Source organism: Lissotriton helveticus, chromosome 2_1 (assembly GCF_964261635.1).
Source record: "Lissotriton helveticus chromosome 2_1, aLisHel1.1, whole genome shotgun sequence".
Lineage (NCBI taxonomy): Eukaryota > Metazoa > Chordata > Amphibia > Caudata > Salamandridae > Lissotriton > Lissotriton helveticus.
In genome coordinates this window covers 1,023,375,573-1,023,396,906 of record NC_136059.1, presented here as the reverse complement: position 1 = coordinate 1,023,396,906, position 21,334 = coordinate 1,023,375,573, and the positions used below count along the sequence as shown (strand labels likewise).

The window sequence follows — 21,334 nt, the reverse complement described above, 5'->3', positions numbered from 1 at the left end:
TTGCAAAGCTCCTTTTAGCGAAATTTAACTGATGTATCCCTCTAGTTTTTATAATTACTTTATCACAATGATTGTAAATATTTTCATCACACTACTTTAGTTACGCTTACAAATACTATTGTTTCAATTCGTTGGAAAATAAAAAAGTTAATATTACTCAAAAAAATCCTACTATAACAATCAGCAAAATGGCAATGTATTTTTTTTTTAAAAAAAAGGTAATAGTTAACCACTAATAATGATAAAACTATATGTTCTAAGCCCTCTATGCGGAATTGTAAAAATAAATGACTTAGAAACTAAACTGGGAGACAGAACTCTGAAACTACACCTCGGGCTCGGCTTGTTCCAGAATGCACCGAGGGCGATGAGCAATCATGGCTTCTTCGTAAAAGGGCAGTATTTCTCAGATTAGTGAAGTTTCATGACGGCTAATTACACTGAGCGCATAAATAGGCTCATTCATCAATACTGTGTGTCCTGACAGAAGCAGGTCAGATCAGGTTTGTGGTCTGGCTCGAAGATATCGATTCCTTACTTGAAAACATACGAATGGTAACATTGTCTGAAGACTGCCTCTGTGATCTTTAGCACCTGTCAGTGAATTGTATATTTAATAAGTGCAACTGTGTGGCTTTTTTGTATGGTTTACTCATAGTTATTTGTAAGCTTTCTTATTCGGATCAACCTTCTGTCTTTACTTTTTAAATCTTATAATAACAGATCGCTGCACACAAGCCATTATCTTTGTTGCTGGCAATGTGTGTGTTTTTGCCCAGTTTCAGAGCCTGTAGTATTATAACAGCGTAGTGTAGGTTAGCTAGAAGTGGGCAGGCCTGCACACATTAACCAAGCTAGTGCCCAAGCATTAGCCAAGCCAGGAAATTATTTGCACGTGCATCATGCAACAAACGACATGTGTAAATAGGATATAGACTCTTGACAATCCAATCAAGGGTATTTCTTTACCATAGGGAAATGTTTCACTTAAGTAGATTAGATGATGTCTGCATCGGGTGGCATTTTATAAAAGTAGTAGTTTCTAAACATAAACGTAGAACGTTTATGACTCCACCCCTGCCCTGACGATGATGCTGGATAAGTCAGAGGTCACGTGCAACCTAGAAATTGCCAAGAGCGTCATTAAAGATAGATCAACATTATGGTGTTGTAAAGTGTTTTTTGACTGTAGGACATCCCCTGAACTAATTTATTTAAAGGTGTCCTCAAATGTGTTGAAAAAGGAAAGGAAGGCATGGCGAAAAGTAACTGACTAGGATGACGTGATCTGGTTCAGCAGTGATGCTGGGATTTAAACCCAGAAATCCCTGTTACACATTGTACAATTGAGCCACTGGATGGATAATCTCCTTCTCTTCTCTGTTTAGCTCTAAAGGACCATTCTTTGGCCCAGATTCCGAGTCTAGTGTAGAGAAATTACCACATACATTTTTGCTCCTTTTCATTCTTAGTTGGTAGGATTTCCCACACCTGGTTTTTCCAGACAGTAATTCCAGTTGGAAAAATCACATGAGGCTTTGGCTGCAATAGGAACAAAGCATCGTTGCCTATTTTGTTCTGACGATCACCATTACATTTTGAATCTTCTCGGGTTTTACAACTAGAAAAAATTGGTCCTCTCCGGTAATTTTCCATTCAAATAAGTTTCACTCATATATGAGCCGTACTGGGAAAGATTTAATGCAAATTTACCGTTCCCCAGTACCGTCCAATTCACAATCTACAAGGTACTAAATGAGTTCTCTGTGCTAAGCAAATTTCATTATTTCACAAATTACATTAAATCTAGTAGACACAATAAGACTACCAGCTAAGTTAAGGGAAGGCAGCGTACTCTATTTTTATGCTGATATTAATGGCTACCTCACTGCTTACAAAAGAAACAGATTTCTGGAAGGGCACACGAGTTCAGCAAAGGCAATGACACAAATTACCAAAATGAAGGACAGCGGGCAATAAACATTTCAGAAAACTTTTATGAGGCAGTCTTTTTCCACAGGGTTTTTAGTCCAGTAACACTCATCATCTCGATGCATAAGAAGTGTGAAGCACTGTAAAGTGCGACAGATATGTCTGAATTACATAAAGGAACATAGCAGCTGCAGCACACACCGCCTCCTCTGCCGCCTCACATAGTTTCCGCTTTTGGCTGGAGAGTCGCAGAGCACCTCTGGCTGAGCCTGGGCCGAACACTCAACTTCAGCCTTCAGTGGCTTTATGTAAAAAGAAACACTGCACCTCTCCACCCTCGCATAGGATTTGATTATGCGAGGGCACGTGGCTAATGATGTGCGCTAAAGACAAGCGCAGGAGCAAAGATGAAATGCTGTTGTGTTTATGCACAAGTGTGGCTAAGTGGGCTCAGCAGTCTGCACCTAAGCATCCTTCTCTTTATAGCTTTGAGGCAAAACATTTGTGTGAAATCTTCTTTGGGTTGAGACATTTTCTCTCAGCAGCGTCCAGCCCATATGAGGACTTCTTTTTGTAATCAGACGGACAGACCAGCCATCGACCCATTCCCAGTGGGCACTCTCAGCAGAGAGGCAGGGGAATGAATGGGCGAATGTTAGCAAAGGCGTGCACTCTCCCATGACGCTTTGGGCACTCTTAACTTCAGATGCGTAGTGTGCAAAAGCCTTTTGAGAGAGTAAACTATTGCTTTGATATTCAAATCTACAGTCCTACCCCATTTATCACTTAAACTGGGACATTTTACACATACATGCATATCAAGTTTCAATTTGGATGGAAGTTTGATAAGTTTGAATAAAAGCGAGAACAGCAGAGGTAGTGAGGGAGGGAAGGGAGAGGCAAGAAGAGAAGGAATGAGAGAGGCTTATTGAGAGACAAGGATGGCAGTGAGACAAATATAGATTAGTATGAAAGAGATAGAGAAAACTCTGAAAGAGAGATCGGGGTGATGACGAGGGGGCGTCTGGAAAGGAGGGGAGAGGTGCAGATTTTGGGTGGGGTAACTAGAGTTCAATACTTGGTGGAAGATAATGCATTTGCATCAGATCCTGGAAAGGGCTCAGGCACAAAGAAAAGTACCTAACTTCCTCAGACTCTTTGCAGAAGTGATGGCCATGAGAAATAGGACCTTAAGTAAAAGAAAATTCAGAGAAACTTCCCTAACGTGTTCAAACAAAGAAAACTGCGGAGCCCGTAGCATCAAAGGAAGGTACCATGGAGTAACTAAAGATCTAGAAATGGGTTGTGCAATCGACTTGCCCCTAACCAGTCACAGAGCAAAGGCTCCAAGAGCAAGATCTACAAAGCCATTTGGTGGTCACATTCGCTAAACCATAAGGTTTGTGACCACTGGATTGCTTTTTAGCATGCACTAAATCCATTATGAAAATTGGTAAGTGATTGGGTTTAAAAATGCATACTTTTTCTTGGTTTGGAAGGGGCGCGTTTAGGGTGTCCCTTCCAAATTATGGTTCAGAACGCTATTTATCAATGGTCAACTACTCCTCCTGTTACCTCTAGCGAGTCCCACAGAGCAGGATTGGTAAGAGGTCTCTGGAGGCCATGCCCTCTTTTTCCACCACTCTGCAAATGGCCTCCTGGTGCACTACTAGTTAGGGATGAAGCCCACTTTATTACTGAGGGACCTTAGGGACCAAGAAGCCCTTCTGGTACCTCCTGTAAGTCCTCCACGGGGGGGATTCCTGAGAGCTGATTGGAGACCCAGTCCCCCTAGCTCCACCACTCTGCAAATGTAACTACTACTTAAAAAAAACACAGAAATTCACTGAAAAAAACAAAGGTTACTGGGACGTTATAGTTATGTATTCGCATTTAAAATACCTTAAAAATTCACTGAAAAAAACAAAAGTTACAGGGACGTTATAGTTAGGCTCACATTTCACTCGTAGAAAACCAGTTAAATTCAGTCGTTATAGTTAGTGAGCTAACTATAACTTGCAACCCTGCAATGCACTGCTCACGACCTCACTTATTACATCCCTCATGACATGGTCAATAACATCAATCATGACATCACTGATGACATTTCAAATGACAGCACTGATTTTGCAAACTGACCTATTAGTGCATTGGTCTTTTGCGAAATTCTACATTATTAGCAAAAAGTTAGTACCAAATTTGCGACTATGTAATGTAATGTAATGCAGTATTTATAAAGCGCTCACTGCCACTCCGATAGGAGCATCCTGGCACTGACTATGCTTTGTGAATGGAAATTTTATACATCTGGCCCCATGTCTTTCAAATATAGACAGGGCTTTCTGGAAGCCCAAATCCTTGATCTTTGAGTATTTCTGTCAGCATCTCTTGTGAATTTCACTTTCCTGATTTGATATCTAGGAGTGCTCTTAAAATATGCTCTTGTTAATAGCATCATTTAACAATCCTTCAAATCTACTATCAACTGGCCTTTATTGATCCTCAAGTCCTTTCAATTTCCATCCAATCTTTCTTTTATTTTGTTTTCCAACATCTTGTAAATAATTATTTGCTACAACGGTCATATTTTTCACAATCAAATGTCATCACTCCAAACTAGTTTTTATTCTGGCTTGCAACATAAACATTCTTCTTAGCTGCTTTTGACTTTTTTAATCAAGTTTTTCTATATTAGCCTTAATCAAGCTGTTTGTGGCTTTTGATTGTCTCGATCATAATTCTTGTTTCATATCTTTCATCTGTTATTTATTTCAGCGCACTCTCTTCTGTGGCTCATACCTTACCTCACTGCATTTACCTTTACCTTATGTGAAAAGGAAATGCAGTGCTTGCAAGCCCATCATTGTGCTTGACTATCGCTCATGATGCTCACTCTACCTTTTCTTGCCTTCTGCACAAAATATTGGTATTAATTTATTTTAGATTAACTCTACACTTTGATTTCATTTTCTGATTGCTAAGATACCAATAATTGGAGATCTATGCTCTGCAGCATAAAGAAACTCTGCTCTCAACTGTCAGCCCATGCTTAACATTATCACTGCACATTCGGGTACATTCCTGCCTCAATATTGCTGTTCCCCATATGTCAACTAATTCTATTGTCCATTCTTATGTTCATATTATCTTTGGTTCCATATTCAGCAGGATTTACCCTACTTTTGCCATAATGAATGGATTTCTAACCCTATCAATTCTAATCTCACTTCCCTCTTTAGCTCATGTACCTGATAAAACTATGGAAGATCTTCAGGCTGCCCATGTTCTGCTAATAAAACATCCAATACAAAAAAACAGAAATGCTAAACAACAGTTAGTTTAAATTAAGGTGACTTAGAAACATATCTATAAAACCCCCTCAATTCATTTGAACCTGGGAATCAATTCAGTGTACGCTAACCCAAAATCATTCTGAGTAAAATAGAACATTAAAACCATTATAGTGCGGTGAAGGGATCCTCCTTTTGCCAAGTTTCAACCTCCTCCCTCCCAGCCACCATTTACATGGCAAAGGCAGAGATACCAGATATCAGCTGACAGTATCTCCACAGCTACTCCTCATGTGAGCCCACTAAATACCCACCATGTAAGACTCGGGCAGTGGTAATAGCTGTCAGATAATCATATGACCTGGTATGGCGGGAAAAATAGCAATGGTGTGGGGTTGAGGTCCACCAGCTGTGCCTTAGTGATAACCCCTCCTTCTCACCCTATCCAGGGTGAAGGAAATCTCAAGGAATTCACTGACAGCTGACTCAACGTTACAGCTGGGGTATCTGTGGGAATTTCATGAGTCCGGGGAGGCAAAAGACAGGATCCTATCAACCCTGCACCTCAGGGTCCTAGAATTACATCCTGGGTGTGCATTAAAAGGTATGGGTAGTGGAAGTTACTTTGACTCCCTTTTTGTTGGATGATGCTTGCACATCCTATGAAAGGAAATCCTAAAGAATGCCACGGTACCTTGCATCTCCTCATGCTGGAGACTCATCTTGGTTCACAGACCCTGGTGCCTCCACCAGGATTTCGCTGTTCAGCTCTCATGGCCAGCAGGTGGAACAAGGACATAAATAAGGTGATATATGCATTGGCATGTTGAAGTGATCCAAGACCCCACCATTTTCCCACTACAGTTCAAGCGCTTCAATAGTTGAGGGCAATCATTTAGTTGGCCATGAATGCATAATGATGGAGAGGAGGCAAGGACAAGGCCTGGACTTCAACAGTTTCAGGTCTGAATTCATTAAACCTTTTGCATTCAAAAGTTCAATGTAATATCACAAAAAATTAAATTTATGGTTGCAACTTGCAGCTCCTGATGTAGGATTTGTGGAATTTTCTGACATCAAATTCTACTAACTGCTGGCAGCCGTTCTGCAGCAAGACGTTTAGTAAAGAGGTAAAGACATTGAAGTTACTAAGGAGGGCAAGTGAGAATGTTGGTAAAGCGTTTGTGGATAGTCAGACTTTTACTAATGCGAGTTCTCACCATATATGCACACATAACTGTAGTGCTGAAAAAAGAAGAGTGCAAATATGGTGAGAAAGTGCTAAAGGGATTATCATATTTTCAGAGGGTGTAAGAGAAGAGTTTTCTCTGCATACAGACAGAGAAAATGAGAAAATGAAAAATAAGGCATTGCGCTTTACTCTACAGTGTCCGCGCTGAAGACAATATGGAGGAGTAAGTTTAGGGAAGTAGGAGCGTGCCTGTGAATGTCTGATGTGTAGTTTTTCAAAACATACTACTTGGTATTCTGTGAATCCTCACATCTGTACACATCACAGGTACAAATCTATAATGTGTAGGTACCCTCTTTCTTCCCTTTAGAAATGTCAGTAGTAATTTGACCTGCCACTAGAAAAGGTGAACGATGATTACTGCATTCTCTTGCAATACCCCTTCTACCGTCGTGCCAGTTCTTTTTGAGGTTGACAAAAACGGTAAAGATTAAATTGGGAAAAGAAGTTCCTACTAGCAGAAATCGTTTGTTAAATAATAACACGTTTTGGCTGAAAAGTTTTGTGAAATCCTGAAGATTACAGCTACAAAAAGTTTGCGTTACTTCGTTAATGCAGCCCGATGCTAAGTCTCATGCTGGTATTTACAAACCAATGCAAATTACAATTTGCATTGGTTTGTAATCCAAAGTAGCGCAATGCGCTGCCACAAGTTACTTTGCTTTCATGACTGGTGCATGCCCCTTTCTGTGAAACCTCCCACGAGTTTTTACACAAATATCTAGCTACAAAGGATTGTAGAAAGGCATTTACTCCGAAATCCTGCGCATAAAGAGGTGAATTGTTTTCATTTCTCCTCGTTTTTTCCTCCTTGTATGTGTGCTGCATTCTTCAGCACACATAAAAATAGGACAATTTCCTAAAGCATTTTTTTTTGCGGAAAGGGACCCCTTCCTGCACAAAACGTGAGTGCAATGCAGACACCCTTACACTATTATGCAAGCATGCCTGTGTTGGCGCATGGCAACCACAAGTGCACCAGTGCAGGGAATGATTAGGACTGCGCCACTTCTAAGTAGATATGGCACAGTTATGTTCTCTCCTACTCATGCTGCATTGAGTGAACTCTTTGTAAGTATGCCCTGTTGCCTTTTGTCTCTGCAGTATGCTGATTATGCGTATCCATGTATATGCGTGGAATGTGGAATGTTAGTGTGCTTGGCACATGTGTGTGGAGAGTAAGTGCAACTAGAGTTAGAGTGTTGAGGGGATGTTTGAATGCTTGTCAGTTGCGGTTCTGGATCTGCAGGCAGATGGGACAGCTAAAGGTTGCTCCCCACCTTTGCTCCATCTGATGAAAATAATGGTTATGAAGTCACAGAACTTATTTTGAATTTCTTCTTTCTGCACACCTAACCTCACCATAGAATTTAAGAACTTCTGCTTTCACTCCCACAGCCACAAGTTTAGAGGACACATGAATACAAACATAATTCCTGTGATGCTTAAAAAACACAGACAGCAGAAATCCTCAAATAGAAGCTGTGGTAAAAAAGGAGTTATGAACTCAAGAGAAAAAGATGGATATTCATTCGACTCCAAAGTGTAACCAGAGGAACAGGACTTGGTAGGGTACCAGCAGTCGTAAATCTGGATAGGTTGATACAAAGGTGACAACGTAGTGCTGGGCAGGAGATGTTCAAAGACATGAACCTTGCTCAGGTGTCCCCTAAAACTTGGGGAAGGACAGTAAAACCTACCTTCCCAGTACTTTCCCTCTATCACTGCCTTGCTCGGATCTATGCATTTTCCGTCCTGGAAAAGCAAAGAACCTCTGCATCTGGTGCATTCCTGGAAGTTGGGCCCAGTGCATGTATCGCAGGTCCTGTGGCACATGTCGCACTCCCCTTCATCCTCGTCACGGTAGTAACCAGACCCGCAGTCGCTCACACACTGGCCATCTGCAAAAAACAGGAAAAGAGGTCACTAACAGGAAAGTAACCCCGAAACCCCTTAATGAAGTATTAAACATTCAATGGACTTTGCACAGTGAGATCTCTACGCTTATTTTCTTCTGTTTGAGAGCACGTGTTTCATCAGGTTGTAGGCAATTGCTTAAAAGTGATCTAACCTTCTGTCATTTGGTAGTGTGTATAATTGTCTACCAAAGCAGGTTTGAACCATAATATTGCTGATTACTTATTTTGAGACATGTCGGAGGAGGGAAGGGGGGGTGCTGCCGATTCCTGTGTTCACCACACCACGGCGGCAACAGGTAAGAGCGGGGGAAGGTCCCCTGTTCTACTCCACTGACAGAGGCTCTTTTTAGTCATCAAACACAATTAAACGCTGAAAGTTCACCTTAGTGGGGTGGTGCAAGCTGACACTTAAAATAAGTGGTTCAGCAGAGCAGAGCTTCTGTCTTCATGGACTTTATGGGTGTGATCTACTCTGCCAACACCACCCAGCACCACTGTCATCATCCACAAGTTAGAGGGCATCTTTACTGTTGCCTGTACCTCTGACCAGATTCCATCCTAGCCCAGCAGCACACAGGCTACTGAAGCTACTTTAGTGGGTTAACAGCTCCCCAGCAATCCTATTACTCCAGGTACCTCCATCTTTCATTTTACTTTGGGGCTAGTCCATACTGTGTGTTGGGTGAAAACGCCACTTTATATTCAGGTCACAGATTCCAAGTTTCAAGTTTCAAGTTTGAAATTTGTATAGCGCACTACTCACCCAGAGGGTCTCAAGGCGCTTGAGGGAGGTGGATACTTTACTTATCGAATATCCAAGTTTTTAGTTGTTTCCTGAAGGAGAGGTGGTTCTGAGTAAGGCGGAGGTGGGTGGGGAGAGAGTTCCAGGTTTTGGCCGCTAAGTATGAGAAGGATCTTCCTCCTATGGTGGATCTATGGATGCGTGGGATTGTGGCGAGGGCTTGATTGGACGATCGTAGTTGGCGGGGGGGTGTAAAAGGACAGGCGTGTGTTGAGGCATTCGGGTCCTAAGTTGTAGAGGTCTTTGTGGGCGTGGGTGAGGAGACGGAACGTTATTCTCTTGTTGACGGGGAGCCAGTGGAGGTCTTTTAGGTGGCCGGAAATGTGAGCTTGGCGGGGGATGTCTAGTATGAGTCTGGCTGAAGTGTTTTGGATGCGTTGGAGTTTTTTCTGTAGTTTGGCTGTGGTTCCGGCGTAAAGGGTGTTTCCATAGTCCAGTCGGCTAGTGACCAGTGCGTGCATGACCGTCTTTCTAGTTTCGGTGGGGATCCAGCGGAAGATTTTTTTGAGCACGCGTAGGATGTTGAAGCAGGATGATGTGACGGCGTTGACTTGTCTGGTCATCGAGAGGGAGGAGTCCAGAATGAAACCCAGGTTCCGTGCGTGGTCCGTGGGGATGGGTGCTGTTCCCAAGGCCGGAGGCCACCATGAGTTGTCCCAGGCGGAGGGGGATGAACCTAAGATGAGGACTTCAGTTTTGTCCGAGTTCAGTTTTAAACGGCTTTTCTTCATCCATTCAGCTACTTCCTTCATTCCTTCGTGTAAGTTGGTTTTGGCGGTGTTTGGGTCTTTGGTGAGGGAGAGGATTAGTTGGGTGTCGTCTGCGTAGGAGATGATGTTGAGGTTGTGTTGGCGCGCGATGGCTGCGAGGGCACTCATGCATACGTTGAAGAGGGTGGGGCTGAGAGATGATCCTTGTGGTACGCAGCAGATGACTGGGGTGGCCTCTGATATAAAAGGGGGGAGGCGGACTCTCTGGGTTCTTCCGGTGAGGAACGAGGTGCTCCAGTCCAGTGCTGTTCCTTGTATTCCGACGTTGCTGAGGCGTTGTATGAGGGTGCTATGACATACTGTGTTGAAGGCTGCAGATAGGTCGAGTAGTATGAGGGCAGCTGTTTCTCCATTGTCCAGTAGGGTTCGAATGTCGTCTGTTGCTGCGATGAGGGCGGTCTCAGTGCTGTGTTTGGCTCTGAAGCCGGATTTTGAAGGGTCGAGGGATTTGTTGGATTCGAGGAAGGCGGCGAGCTGACTGTTGACTGCTTTCTCAATGACTTTGGCAGGGAATGGGAGGAGCGAGATGGGGCGGTAGTTCTTAAGTTCAGTGGGGTCTGCTGTGGGTTTCTTCAGAAGGGCGCTGAGTTCGGCATGTTTCCAGCTTTCCGGGAAGGTAGCGGAATCGAGGGAGCAGTTGATGATGTCTTTGAGGTGGGGTGCGATGGTGGAGTCTGCTTTGTTGAAGATGTGGTGGGGGCATGGGTCGGTTGGCGATCCTGAGTGGATGGAGTTCATCAAGCGGATGGTGTCTTCAGTGGTGATTGGGTTCCAGGCGTAAAGGTTGTTGGAAGGGGGTTTTATTTCAGAGGGGGGGGTGTTGACTGGTTTTCAAAGCTGTTATGTATGTCAGCGATTTTGTTGTGGAAGAATGCGGCTAGAGAGTCGCAGAGGTCTTGAGAGGGGGTGATGTCGTTGGTGCCGGCGGTGGGGTTGGTACACTCTTTGACGATGTTGAAAAGTTCCTTGCTGTTGTGGGCGTTGTTGTCGAGTCGATCCTTGAATGCTGATTTCTTTGTGGATCGGATCAGTTGGTGGTATTTGCGGGTAGCGTTCTTGAAGGTGGACAGGTCGTCAGTGGTTGGGTTTTTTCGCCAGGCTTTCTCTAGGGTGCGACAGGTCGTCTTGGATTTCTTAAGGTCTTCGTTGAACCATGGGGCTTTTTTGCTACCTTGCTTGATATGAGTGTTTTTCAAGGGTGCTAATTCGTCAACGCTGAGGGTGATCCATTGTGTGAGGTCGGCGGCTGCTTTGTTTGGGTCCATTGATTTGTCAGGAGGGTTTTGGTGAAGCGATGTGAAGAGCTGGTCGGTGGTAATTTTGTTCCAGTTTCTGCGGGGTAATGGTTGTGGGTGGTTGTGGGTTGTGGTCTTTTTGTAGTTGAAGTGAACGCAGCTGTGGTCCGTCCAGTGGAGAGTTGTGGTGTGATTGAAGGAGATATGTTTGCTGGAGGTGAAGATTGGGTCGAGCGTGTGCCCGGCCAAGTGGGTGGGGGTGTCAACAAGTTGTTTGAGTCCGAGGTTGGCGAGGTTGTCCAGTAGGGTGGTGGTGTGGCTGTCGTTGGTCTTTTCCAGATGGAAGTTGAGGTCTCCCAGTAGAATGTAGTCCTCGGAGGGGAGGGCGTGAGGGCTGATGAAGTCAGTGATGTCTTCGCTGAATTGTGTGCGAGCTCCTGGTGGTCTGTAGATGAGGGTGCCTCTGAGTGTGGTCTTGGGATCGATGTGGATCTGGAAGTGAAGGTGTTCGGCGGCTGTGAGGGTGTCATCAGAGTTGGTTGTGATGCGGATGGTGTTTTTATGGACGATGGCGATGCCTCCTCCTGTTTGGTTGATGCGGTCCTTTCAGATGATCTTGAAGCCGTCCGGGATGGCTATGGCGATGTCGGGAGCTGATGAAGCGTTCATCCAGGTTTCTGTAAGTAAGGCGACGTCCGGCGATGTGGTGTCGAGTAGGTTCCAAAGGTCAATGGCGTGGCTGTGGACCGAGCGGGTGTTGAGCAGGATGCACTTCAGATGGTTAGTGTCGGATCTTTGTTTGGAGTTTGTGGATTTGGTGTGGGTCTTGATGCAGTCGAATTTGCAGGATTGGCAGGTGAAGGGTCCATGGGTGTGTCCTGGTGCGGCTTGGTAGCAGTTTGGTGGGCGGCCGGGGTTGAGGGCGGAGAGGGTAGCGGCGTCGTACGTGATGCGGGTGGGGCGGATATTGCGGGGGCCAGGGGGTATGGCGCTGGGAGCGGTCCAGGCGTAGACGGGCTTACCTTTGGCGCACCTTCGGCGCGCATGGGGCACGTTCGCTGCATGTGAACGCTGCGCGCAAAAGCATCTGTCATATGTGGGTGGTGGAGGGGGGCGGAGCGAGGGAGGAGCAGCTGGGAGGCGGGGGCGGGCTGGAGATGCTGGTTACAAGGCACAACAAACAAAATGGCGGTGAAAGCAAAACAGAGACTGGGCGAGATTGGGGCACAGAGAAGAAAGACGCTATGGGCAGTGGCACCGGCACAAACAGGTCACGATTTTTAAATTACACGCAAAACAACCTGAGCGCTTCGATGGTCAGCGTTCCCAGCTTTAAATGCAATCAGAGAAACAATGAGATAATGTGCTAAACTCAAATGCGGCAAAAGTCAGCGATAGCAGGCAAACAATGCAATAGAGCGCTACAATGCAGTAGAGCGCTACAATACCCAGACACCAAGACCAAGATTATTGCAGGCAAGCAGTGCGAGGCGCAGTGACAATCAGGCAGGGAGCGTGGGGAGCGACCGCTTCTCACGAAGTAAGAGAGGTCACAGTGCAACTACAGACGGGGCAGCCTTATCAGTCCGTGGGAGGGAGGAGCATCTGGGAGTCGGGGGCGGGCTGGAGATGCTGGTTACAATTCCCTGTGTTTTACCTCTGCCTGCATCTACTTTAAAAGTAGTAGCAGAGCAGCGTATAGCATGCAAAAACAGTATGATTGTGACATTGGGCTGTGAAGATTGGGGCTTGGGTCTTACCCTTTACTGAACCAGCTGTGAGTACTTTGAAATGTTCCAGCATTCACTATCTTTCGTACTTCACCTTTCCAGTTGCTCTGAACTGTTGCCTGCCTATATGAGTGATCTGCGTCGCCACATGTGCTCTTAACTTGCATGTGCCCAAACCTGCAACCCTGAACTCTTGTGTACCTATAACATGCCTCTACTCCTGAACATTTGTGTGTTTATAACCCTGAACCCTTGAACTGCTATATAGATTGTGTTTATACCCTGAACCCTTGAACTAATATAAAGTCTGTGGTAATAACCTTGAACCCTGGAACTATTATGCAGACTATCTTAGTACACAGGCACTCGCTAAATATTGCATACCAGCACATCGTATCTGCATGTGCTTGTACCTGCATCATTGGGATGTATGATGGTACAACGCGGTATAAAACATCGCAGACCATCCCAACGCAGGTTTTACAACAACTTGCGTTGGAGGGCGCTGGACTTAGGAGTAGTGTAATTTACTATTCCAACTCCAGTCTACATACAGTAGGGAAGGTGTTGGATAGTAAATTACACTATTCCTTGTCCTAGAGCGCCCCCCAGCGCAAGTCGTGGTAACGACTTGCGTTGTGAAACCCGCGTTGTAATGGCACTGCGGTGTCATTACTGCATCGTAAAGGATGTTTCCCGCATCATTGAGCTATTGTATGCCTATAGAAGCTCCCTTGAATTGCTCTGACCTAAATGTATGCACCAATTAACTTTGGTAAGTCTATACCAGCGCACTTGAACTGGTGTGTGTCTATCCTTTCCCCCCTGCACTGTGCGGTGTGCACTGTGCAGTGCTTCTAATGCGCCATCTTCATTTCAAATGAAAACCTTAATCCATAATACTTCGACTTTAGTACTTGTTGTCTGCTGTAAGCTTCACTGTGCTTTATATTACTCTTGACACTCTTCACCTCTAGACACTGGTGTTACATGTAATCTCTGTGATATGTCCGAGCCCTACACATTCTCTTTTCAAGCTTTAAAAAGTATATGTTTATTAGTTTAGACAAAGACCCTTTAAAGCTAATGAAATATGGAAAACTACTCACTTTTTATTGCCATGTTTGTCACTGTTGCCACCTGTTTTACCTAACTTCTTAGAACCTCAGAGGCTGATTTAGAGTTTGGCAGAGATGGTACCCCGTCCCCTACCCAACGATGATCCTTAAGTTTGTTGACAATGGAACCTGCTCCGGCTCCATCACTGACCAACACCATCGATGGCCCAATGAATTACAGAACGTCAGATATTAGCCATCCAACCGCCCTTTCAATTTAGAGTGGCAATAGGATGGCATTTGTTTTGGTGTCTCTCACCGCCAGGTAAGACCTTGCGGTGAAGGACAGTCAGAAATAAATATTGACCACCACACCTTGGGAGGATCTCCTACGCTGTGGGTGTCATTCGTTTTCATGTTCCCTAAACAAACTTCCACTTTGGGAAAAGTATGACAGGCACTGTCTTGTTTGACGAAGCCATTCATCAAACCTTTACAACACTGACAGGAACCACTGTTACAGCGGTTCATGTCAGTGCTAAGAGTTGTCTACTGGGATGGTGGACAACTCCAGATTTGGCAGGCAGAGGTTCCTCAGGATGGTAGTGACAAATTCCTCCACCATCCCAACTCAGTAACCTTCTTCTGCCAAAGTCTAAACCAGTGTCATATATATATATATATATATATATGACACTGGTTTAGACTTTGGCAGAAGAAGGTTACTGAGTTGGGATGGTGGAGGAATTTGTCACTACCATCCTATATATATATATAGCAGTTATAAATGTTCCATTGTCTCAAGTCCATTTTGTTCCTTTTTTCTTTTGTCTCTGAGGAAGGAGGACAAAGCATGACTGATGTCTGATTCATTACCCCAATGCAAATTAATGTCACTCAGAAAAGTATTTCTGGTTGAATGAATTAGTTGTATGGTCAAATGTTCTTTCCCCTGCCTTGTGTGACAGATAATATTGAATCTGAATCTGGAAGAGTGTGAGGGTGAGTTCACCCTACCACCAGGAACTAGGCTGAAACATTCCCTTTTTATGCATATGGGTCATCCCTAAGGTAGGCCATATCTAACCCACAGGGCAGGGTGCAATGTATATAAAATACAGTACATGTACTTTTAAGTTTAACATGTTTTGGTAGTGAAAAACTCCCAAATTCGTTTTCACTATTGCAAGGCTTATCTCTCACATAAGCTAACATTGGGATTACCTTATTACATCTTTTAAGTGTAATTCCCAACCGTGAAGAGGCAGACTTTCACATTTGGTGGAATTGGACTCACAATTTAATATCACAACGTATGGTGGAGTTGGATTTTAAATTAAGTTTGGCAAATGTCACTTTTAGAAAGTTGGCATTTATATACTTTTGCCATTTGGTGCCTGTCTCTGTTCAGTCTGGTTTGGGTGACAGTTGGGCTTTGTGTATTCCCTCTAGAAAGCCACACACACACAGGGAGCTTAGGGGTGTCTTGATGAGCCTTCCTGGATGATGGGAGGGACGAAGCAGAATAGCCTCACACTGACATCTGAATAGGCTGTGTCCAGTCCACACACAAAGGGTTGTATAACCCCCTGTAGTGAGTCTGGAGTCAGGGCAGGAAGGGAGGACCTCTGTTCACTTCACAGCTGTATGTGTAGTCTAACTCACTTCAAAGGCACAACTGGGAATAAGTACTGGACCCCGGACACCATGAGTTTAGTACACTCCTGGACCTGTGAAGACTCTTCCGGAGAGAATTGCAGTGCTGCTGAAAGGACTGCCACTCTTCTGGACTGCTGCTTTGCCAGACTCTCTTGCCTTGCTCAGCTTCCCTGGTAGCCACTGGGAGATTAAGCGATTTGCCCAGAATCACAGGATGTGGTCCCGGACCGAGGCTCGAACCTTGGTTTCCAGCACCAAAGTTGGCAGCTCTAGCCGTCATACCACATCCTATCCTCATCTTCACCTTTGCGTGAGTTAGAACCAGCTTGTTGTTGCATGGAGCAGATCCGGTGCATCACATTTGGGAACAGTGCATTGCCTTCAGAATTGATGCATCGTCAATTGCGGGAGCAGTAGCCGCACATCACATTCGGAACCAGTGCGTCGCACTCGGAACTGACGCATGGAGAAAATGGATGCATCTCGTCCACTGCATGGCTCGACATCGTTGCATCGCTTTGGCTGCATTCAGGATCAAGGTACTTTAGTACAGCGGGCCCAAGTGGGTCCCTGTACCTCACTCGCCTGAACTTTTGACTTTGCTCTGGTCCAGCGCAAACCAGATATCCCATTTAAGCTCTTATTGCTTCTAAGCACTATTTTACCTTTATTATTTAAAAAATCATATATCAACATCTACTTGTTGGATTTTTGTCATTTTGATCTTGTTTTAGTATTAAAAATATTCTTTATTTTTCTAACCTGGTGTGGAGGCTTTCGTGGTGTTTGCACTGTGTTACTGTTTGAAGTGTACTTTACACATTGCCTCTTAAGTTAAGCTTTACTGCTATGTGCCAAGCTACCAGAGGACAAGCACAGGATTATTTTGGGTGTGTTGTGACTTACCTCGACTATGATTGTGATTCCTGCTTCAACAGGGTATATACCTCTGCCAACCAAAAACTCAATTTCTAGCACTGATCAACCGAAACGTTACTCAGTTTACATATATTCTAGATACTAAAAACATGCACAAAGGCCACTTAGCTCTCCAAGTATTCTCCCACTGTCCCTGTCAGGCTATCACACATTTGTAAACCTGTTGACTACTGGGACAACTTATATCGGACATAATGGATTACATTGCCTCCGCCTTCTTATAAGGACGAAAATGAAACCAAAGAAACTTTCTCTGTTGGTCTCTTCAATTCTCAAGAAACAGATACTGGTAAGAGAAATTAAAAGGAATTGGTTCTTAGGCCCTATGCCTCTATCCTATTTAATCTTTGTGCTTCCACATATTCCACATATTATTTGATGCTAAAGTTCCGTCTTGAAGATTATTTGGAGTTAGTTACCTACCCTAGAAATTCATACAAAACATCTTCTGTTGTGTTTTTCTAAGATGGGAAAATATATGCCCCCATACGTATTGAGGTTGTTGGTCAAATGGTTTAAGTCGGGGAACATATTTTCTGCTGGTAAAACCAATAAAATAGTTCTATGTGAAGAGTCACATTTCTGAATCACTTACTCACAGAGAATTTTCCACATGGTTGAAGTCTGTGTAAGGCAATATTGCACATTTGAGTATACCTGTTCCTCCGTGACTGTTGATGATATCCAGGAATACTCTTGGAATACTGAGAGAATCCACATAAAGACAGAAACTTACTCCAAATGTACGCGCTGAGACATTATTGGTGACTATCTTTCACAGGATTCTGCTGTTGCTGCTGGAGGGAGTGTGACCCCTTGCCTCAGGCGATGTAAAGAGTGAACTCCTCACTGCTGCACGGGATGTGCTGAGATATTATTGCGGACTACCTATCCCAGGATTCTGCTGTTGCTGTTGGAGGGGGTGACCTCTGGCCCCAGGCCCAGGCCTGGAATGAGTGAACTCCTCAACCGCTGCTCAGGACGTGCCAAGACATTATTGGGGACTACCTATCCCAGGATTCTGCTGTTGCTGTTGGAGGGGGTGACCTCTGGCCCCAGGCCCTGGCCTGGAATGAGTGAACTCCTCAACTGCTGCTCAGGACGTGCCGAGACATTTTTGGGGACTACCTATCCCAGGATTCTGCTGTTGCTGTTGGAGGGGGTGACCTCTGGCCCCAGGCCCAGGCCTGGAATGAGTGAACTCCTCAACCGCTGCTCAGGACGTGCCAAGACATTATTGGGGACTACCTATCCCAGGATTCTGCAGTTGCTGTTGGAGGGGGTGACCCCTGGCCCCAGGCCCAGGCCTGGAATGAGTGAACTCCTCAACCGCTGCTCAGGGCGTGCCGAGACATTATTGGGGACTACCTGTCCCAGGATTCTGCTGTTGCTGTTGGAGGGGGTGACCTCTGGCCCCAGGCCCAGGCCTGGAATGAGTGAACTCCTCAAACGCTGCTCAGGACGTGCCGAGACATTATTGGGGACTACCTGTCCCAGGATTCTGCTGTTGCTGCTGGAGGGGGCGTGACTGCTGGCCCTAGGCGCTGTAAAACACGAACTCCTCACCACTGTGCAGGACGCACAGTGACATTATAGGGGACTACCTGTCCCAAGCTGCTGCTATTGTTGCTGAAGAGGGCGTGACCTCTGGCCCCAGGTGCTATAAAGCGCAAACGCCTCACCGCTGCACGGGACGCCTGAGACATCTTTGCGGACTACCTGTCCTGGAATTGTGCTGTTGCAGCTGGAGGGGTCGTGACCTCTGGCCCCAGGCTCTATAAAGTGCAAACTCCTCACCGCTGCGCGGGACGCACTAAGACATTATTGGGGACTACCTGTCCCAGGGTTCTGCTGTGGCTGCTGGAGGGGGCGTGACCTCTAGCCATAAAAAGAGCAAACTCCTCAGCGCTGCGCGGGATGCACGTTGGCTGCGCCTGGGCAAAGGGCAGGCCTGTCCTGCACAAATCAATGCCAGAAAGGGGCAGGGCCAACCCCTTTGTCCTTCATGCCGTTTCTGTTTAACCTTTTTTTGGTAAGCCTTCATTGGATGTGTTGTGCCCTTGTTAAAGAACCTTCATCTCTCTTGTGACTCTGGCTGCTTTGACTGTTCCATTGTGTCATAATTTGCCTATTGGTGTGGGTGCTTCTACCTCATTTTATTCCTAATGGGCAAACGAAAGGTAACTGGCAATTCCCTGGGAGTTGGGAGGGAGCCTAAATTGGCCAGGAGCCACAGGGCCGAGAACTGTGCACTGCAAGTAAGTCATAGATGATTTAATTGTGGTAATGGAAGACATTCTCAATAGCAAAGAAACATACCTGCAACACCAGCATCTAGAGCCACTACATCTAAGATTACTCAGTTATATAGGGGGAAGGGGAAACCAAATACTGCTCAGTCCAGCGTTTTAAAATCCCCCTACTACTTATTTACACTCTGAGAAAGAGGCAAAGCCTTTGGATCCGAAGACCTTGATTCCTACACAGATACTCCTTGATAACAGCGGTTCGCGTTTGGATGCGGTGAGAACTAAACTTATATCTTGTTCATCTTTGTCATGCCCAGCTATTTGTAATGCCCCATTCACTGATGCAAACAGACCCAAGGACCGACCTGTAATTGGCCTGGGTGATATCAAAGCCATTGTTGAGAACCTGAGGTCTGAATTTAAAATCGTTAGAGATGCTTTGGTTTTTAACACAAGAGTGATGGATTGTCTTGAATCAAATAATAGACTAATGAAGAATCTTTTGGAAAGTGACTCCGGCATGTGCAAATAACCAGCCTAAACATATCCCCAGCTTTGTTAGTTCTGGCGTATCATCACAGGGAAGTCATACTAACAGGAATAACTTACCTCCTTTACTCCTTTGGCCCCTACATAGCTGTTGCAATTTCCAACTCTACGAGGCATAGATGTGTCCCTAGGGCAATGAGCACCAGTATAGATAACTCTAAGGCTTGTATTTATGATAGAGCCTTTTCCAACATCCCTCAGATCCAGGATAAAGCCATGCCCATCTACCTCTAAACGGGCTTAAACTGAGACTTCGTCTGGGGCGGCCTCTGGTGGACCCAAGGCTGATCGATTAGATTTTTCCCCTGATTGCACACCCTATGTGGTGGTCCTACTAGATGTGCCCCCACTTAATTCAAATGTTAGTGAAGGGTTTTCATAGTTAAAGAACAAAGTAACCCATTGCTTCTCCAGGAGGGCTTGGGTTTTTGCAAACATCCATACACAAATTAACATGGTATGGAGGGTGGGTTGAGTTGGACAAGACACCAAATTGTTCCAGAGTGATTGCATTGTGGTGAACTTTAGCAATAGCTGAGTAGCTGGTAGAATCTTAACCTCTTTCCAGGGGACAGAAGGCTCCTCTATGGGAATTGGGCTGTGGACGCTCAGGTTTTTCTTTAAACAAGAGATTGCGTTCAAGGTGACAACTCCCAGGTCTACTCACTCTCAGGTGACTTGAGTTCCCCACGAGGCATATCCTAGGTGCCCCAGGGATCTTGTTTCTCTCTTATCTCTTCTAATAGATTTTAGGTTATTGATTCCCTTAAGGAGGTGGATTGACTAAAGTCGATTGAGCCTGATGTTGATTTTGCCAAGAAAGGTGGGGGAGCCGATAATTCCTCTTTAAGGCCTGATTCTAACGGTCAGCATAGCTTTCTCTCATGGGACAAAGTCGGGCTTGAAAAGAAGCTCAGGGAATCCGAATTGGCTAGACATTATCAGGCCCTATCATATAATGACCTTCCGGAAAACCTGGTCTTTTAAGAATATACCTTTTCAGGACAGCTTTGCTCGTTCTCACTTCCGCAGGGTGAGCCTGGGTGGGGATGTGCATTTTAACATCCTTGTCCCTGAATTGGGTAATGGTTGAGGTGGAGACCAATTTCTAAAATAAAGGGGTGGTACTACTCACATGTCCAGATAAATCAATCTTATTGATCGAAAATATTTATAATTCTAATGAACATATTCCCCCTTCTGATGTTATTTCTTACTTGGGCATGGTTATAAAGAAACAAAAGACCCTCTTTTTGGTTCTGGGCCTTAGTTCATATTCGTACATTTTAGTTGTGGTCAACGGCAATCTTAATATCCACCCCTGTTTATAAACGTTTCATATTTTTCAGGATTTCTCCTTTGGAGATGGCCATTTCAATGGCTCATTTTGATCAGGTGAATTTACTAATCCAGTCCCTGAATGTGCCTATACCCAGTGTTCGGATAGCCCCTAATTATGTTGGTAGGGTTTCAGAATCAATTGTGGATTATAGCTTAATTTCCTCACCCGTTCTTAGGTCTTTAGTTGATTACCAGACCAAATGGTCTGGCTGGAGTGGCCATAATCCTTTAGTGTTTGTTTTAAAATTCCAGAGACAGAGACCGCCACCATTGGCCCATACTTAACACTTGGATCATTCGGATTAGGGTAGACATCTGAAATGATCCAAAGTGATCCCAGTGGAGTTTTCCTGTAATTTGTTCAGGCAGAGGAGCTGTGAGTTAGAATGCTGGCTCAATCCCAATTTAGCCCTCGCTGATGTTTAAGATGCCTTTTCTGTACCATGCGCCAGTGTATGGACTGCCCTCACTGCCCACACTTTCTCCAGTGTGGAATGTTGGTTTAATGAGTCTTATCCTAAAGCCCATTCTGCCCTAATGAAGGCCCTTAAACATTCCCCAAGGGACAGGGAGGAGATAAAATGCTTATGTGCCATCTAAGAGTAGCCT

At 44.9% G+C, this 21,334-nt stretch overlaps 1 protein-coding gene across 1 annotated transcript in view; it reads right to left on the bottom strand.

Moving 5' to 3' along the window:
* The window catches only part of PCSK5 (proprotein convertase subtilisin/kexin type 5), a 1,700,773-nt gene that overhangs the window by 137,891 nt on the left and 1,541,548 nt on the right, over positions 1 to 21,334 (bottom strand). Inside the window, exon 27 of the mRNA XM_078675787.1 lies at positions 8,175 to 8,375. Coding sequence (XP_078531913.1) covers positions 8,175 to 8,375 — 201 coding nt within the window. The remainder of the gene's footprint in view (positions 1 to 8,174; positions 8,376 to 21,334) is intronic.